The 2,500-nt window shown below is 30.9% G+C and overlaps 1 protein-coding gene across 1 annotated transcript in view; it reads left to right on the top strand.

Annotated features, from left to right (window-relative positions):
• The window catches only part of LOC122251192 (putative neural-cadherin 2), a gene marked incomplete at its 5' end in the record, with an annotated part of 40,266 nt that overhangs the window by 36,428 nt on the left and 1,338 nt on the right, over positions 1–2,500 (top strand). The window contains 2 exon segments of the mRNA XM_086551386.1: positions 1–311; positions 2,370–2,500. The exon segment at positions 1–311 is cut by the window's left edge and continues 94 nt beyond it; the exon segment at positions 2,370–2,500 is cut by the window's right edge and continues 7 nt beyond it. Of these exon segments, the coding sequence (XP_086407512.1) occupies positions 1–311; positions 2,370–2,500 (442 nt within the window).

The following is a 2,500-nucleotide window of genomic DNA, read 5'->3' as shown; positions in this document are numbered from 1 at the left end:
GAAAGTGGTGAAAGTGGAGAAGGACGACAAAGGGAGGAAAAAGAAGAGGAAAAAGATTCTGAGCCAACGCTCGTCCAAAACAAGCGGCAGAGGGAGGGCGATAAAGAGTCCGGACGAGGCAGGGGATAAAGAAGAGGACGACGATGAGGAGGAGGAAGAAAAAGGGGCAGGGAGTGGGAGACAAGAAGCCTGTGGACTGACAACGGGCTTGGCGGCTGCGGCGGCCGTTAAGGGTGACGCGGCCCACCAGACGTTCCTGGAACTTCTGAGGCTGAAAACCCCGGCTGCGGAACCGGCCCTTCGGAAAACAGGTCAGCATTCGGAGAGGCGTATTCAGTGAGTGATTGAGTGTACGGTTATTCATTTGCTGAATTCATTATCATATCATTATTACGTTTGTTTCATTCCGTCTATTCCATTTCTGACATCATCATTATCCTTATTGCTTTATTATCGTCTTAATCACCAGTATCGTTATTATCATTATCATTTTTAGCATTATCATTACCTTATATATATATATATATATATATATTATAATATATTATCATATATTATTACGTGTGTGTGTGTGTGTGTGTGTGTGTGATTTGTGTGTATCATATATATGTATATATATGTATATATATATTATATATATATATTATATATATATATAATATATATTGTCTGTATATGTATACATGTATACATATTATATATATATATATATATATATATATATATATATATATATATATATATTGCCTTATCATTATCGTTATCCTTCTTTTCATTATCATCATTAACATTAATGATATCATCATCATTATTGTTATCATAATCGTTACTCTCATTGTTGTTATCATTAGGATTATTATCCTCATTATCACTGTCATTGTTATCATCATCACTATTATTATCATAATCATTACTCTCTTTGTTATTATCATCATTATCATTATCAATATCATCATTCTTGTCGTTCCTATTGTAACTATTATCACCCTCCTCTTCATTTACGTCATCATTGTTATATTGACATCACCGTTACTGTTACTAATATCATTGTTATTTTCCACGTTGAGGAATATTGAAAAAAAGTCTAGACTATCAAGAGATCATGTCAAAAAGGGATTTAGGTGACAATAAATATAAAAGAGAGAGGTAGAAATACACAGCTCCCAACATCAGACATGAAAAATATGACTTTTATTTGACTTTCTGAATACCTGCAGTTGACGGGGCGGGTTTTATTGCATGGACATTGCTGGAAATAAAATCAGATATGACAGCTAGAGAAAATGATACATGTTAGAGGAAGAGGAGTAACGATTTTTTTTTTTTTTAGAATCATTGTTGATAGCAGTAGACTTAACTATTAAGGGGATAATATACATGTGACAGAAATGATATCAGCGTATGCTGATTTTGTTAATGATAAGGGTAATGATAAAACACGATGATGATAATAACAATGATAATGATATCAAATGATATTGATAGAAATGATGACAAAGACAATGATGTTTATAACTATTCACTTTTTAAGTACTGATAATATCATAGTTATCGTCACTAGCAGAACGGTTATCGTCATTATTATTAGCATCATTAATGTTATTTTATCATCATCATCATTATATCCAATATGATTATCCTTATCAATGCAATCTTTATTACTATCAGTTTCATTGTTATTAGATCAATGGAAATGATGATGATAAGTGTAATCACGTTAATGATAATAATGATAATAAATTAAATAATGATGATGATAATAATAATAATAATGATGATGATAATGATAGTAATGACAATGAAGATGATAATAGTAAGAATAGTAATACTGATAATAAGAAGAGTGATAATGATAATAGTAATAGTAGTAATGATAATAATAATAGCTATTGTAATTATAAAAATAACTTTCATTATCATTATTATACTAACGATAATCATAATAGTAATAATGATAATAAAAATAGGATAATAATAGATATCATTATTGTCATGATAACAATAATCATAATCATGATAATGATAATGATAGCAATAATGGTAACAATAACAACAACAATAATAATAACAAAAATATTAATGATGATAATAATGACGATGATACTTATAGTAAGAAAAAGGAAGGAAAAATAACAACGATTATGATAATAATGATAATGATAACAATAATGATGATGATTATAATAATGATAATAATGATGAAAATAATGAAAATAAAGATAATGATAATGATAATAGCAAGACATTATCATTATCTTTACTACTTGATATCATCGTCAATATTCAACATCACAGAAAGTCATTTCCTCTCACTGATTCCTAGTTTAATGTGATTTTCTTTCCTCGCATCTTCACACCAACGAACGCAGATGATGGAGGAAGTATGCCTCTCCCGTCATGCCTCACAAGAAGGGAGGCGAGCCAGCACCACTTGGCGAGCGCCGACGACCGCAATCACGACAGATGCAAGTCGTCTTCCTCCAGTCTTCAAACCTCTTTC

The sequence above is a fragment of the Penaeus japonicus genome, unplaced genomic scaffold, assembly GCF_977035675.1.
Source record: "Penaeus japonicus unplaced genomic scaffold, GWHDUDI00000001_assembly GWHDUDI00000025, whole genome shotgun sequence".
Taxonomy (NCBI): Eukaryota; Metazoa; Arthropoda; class Malacostraca; order Decapoda; family Penaeidae; genus Penaeus; species Penaeus japonicus.
The sequence above is the reverse complement of the archived record's forward strand: the minus strand, read 5'-3'. Positions and strand labels throughout refer to the sequence as shown.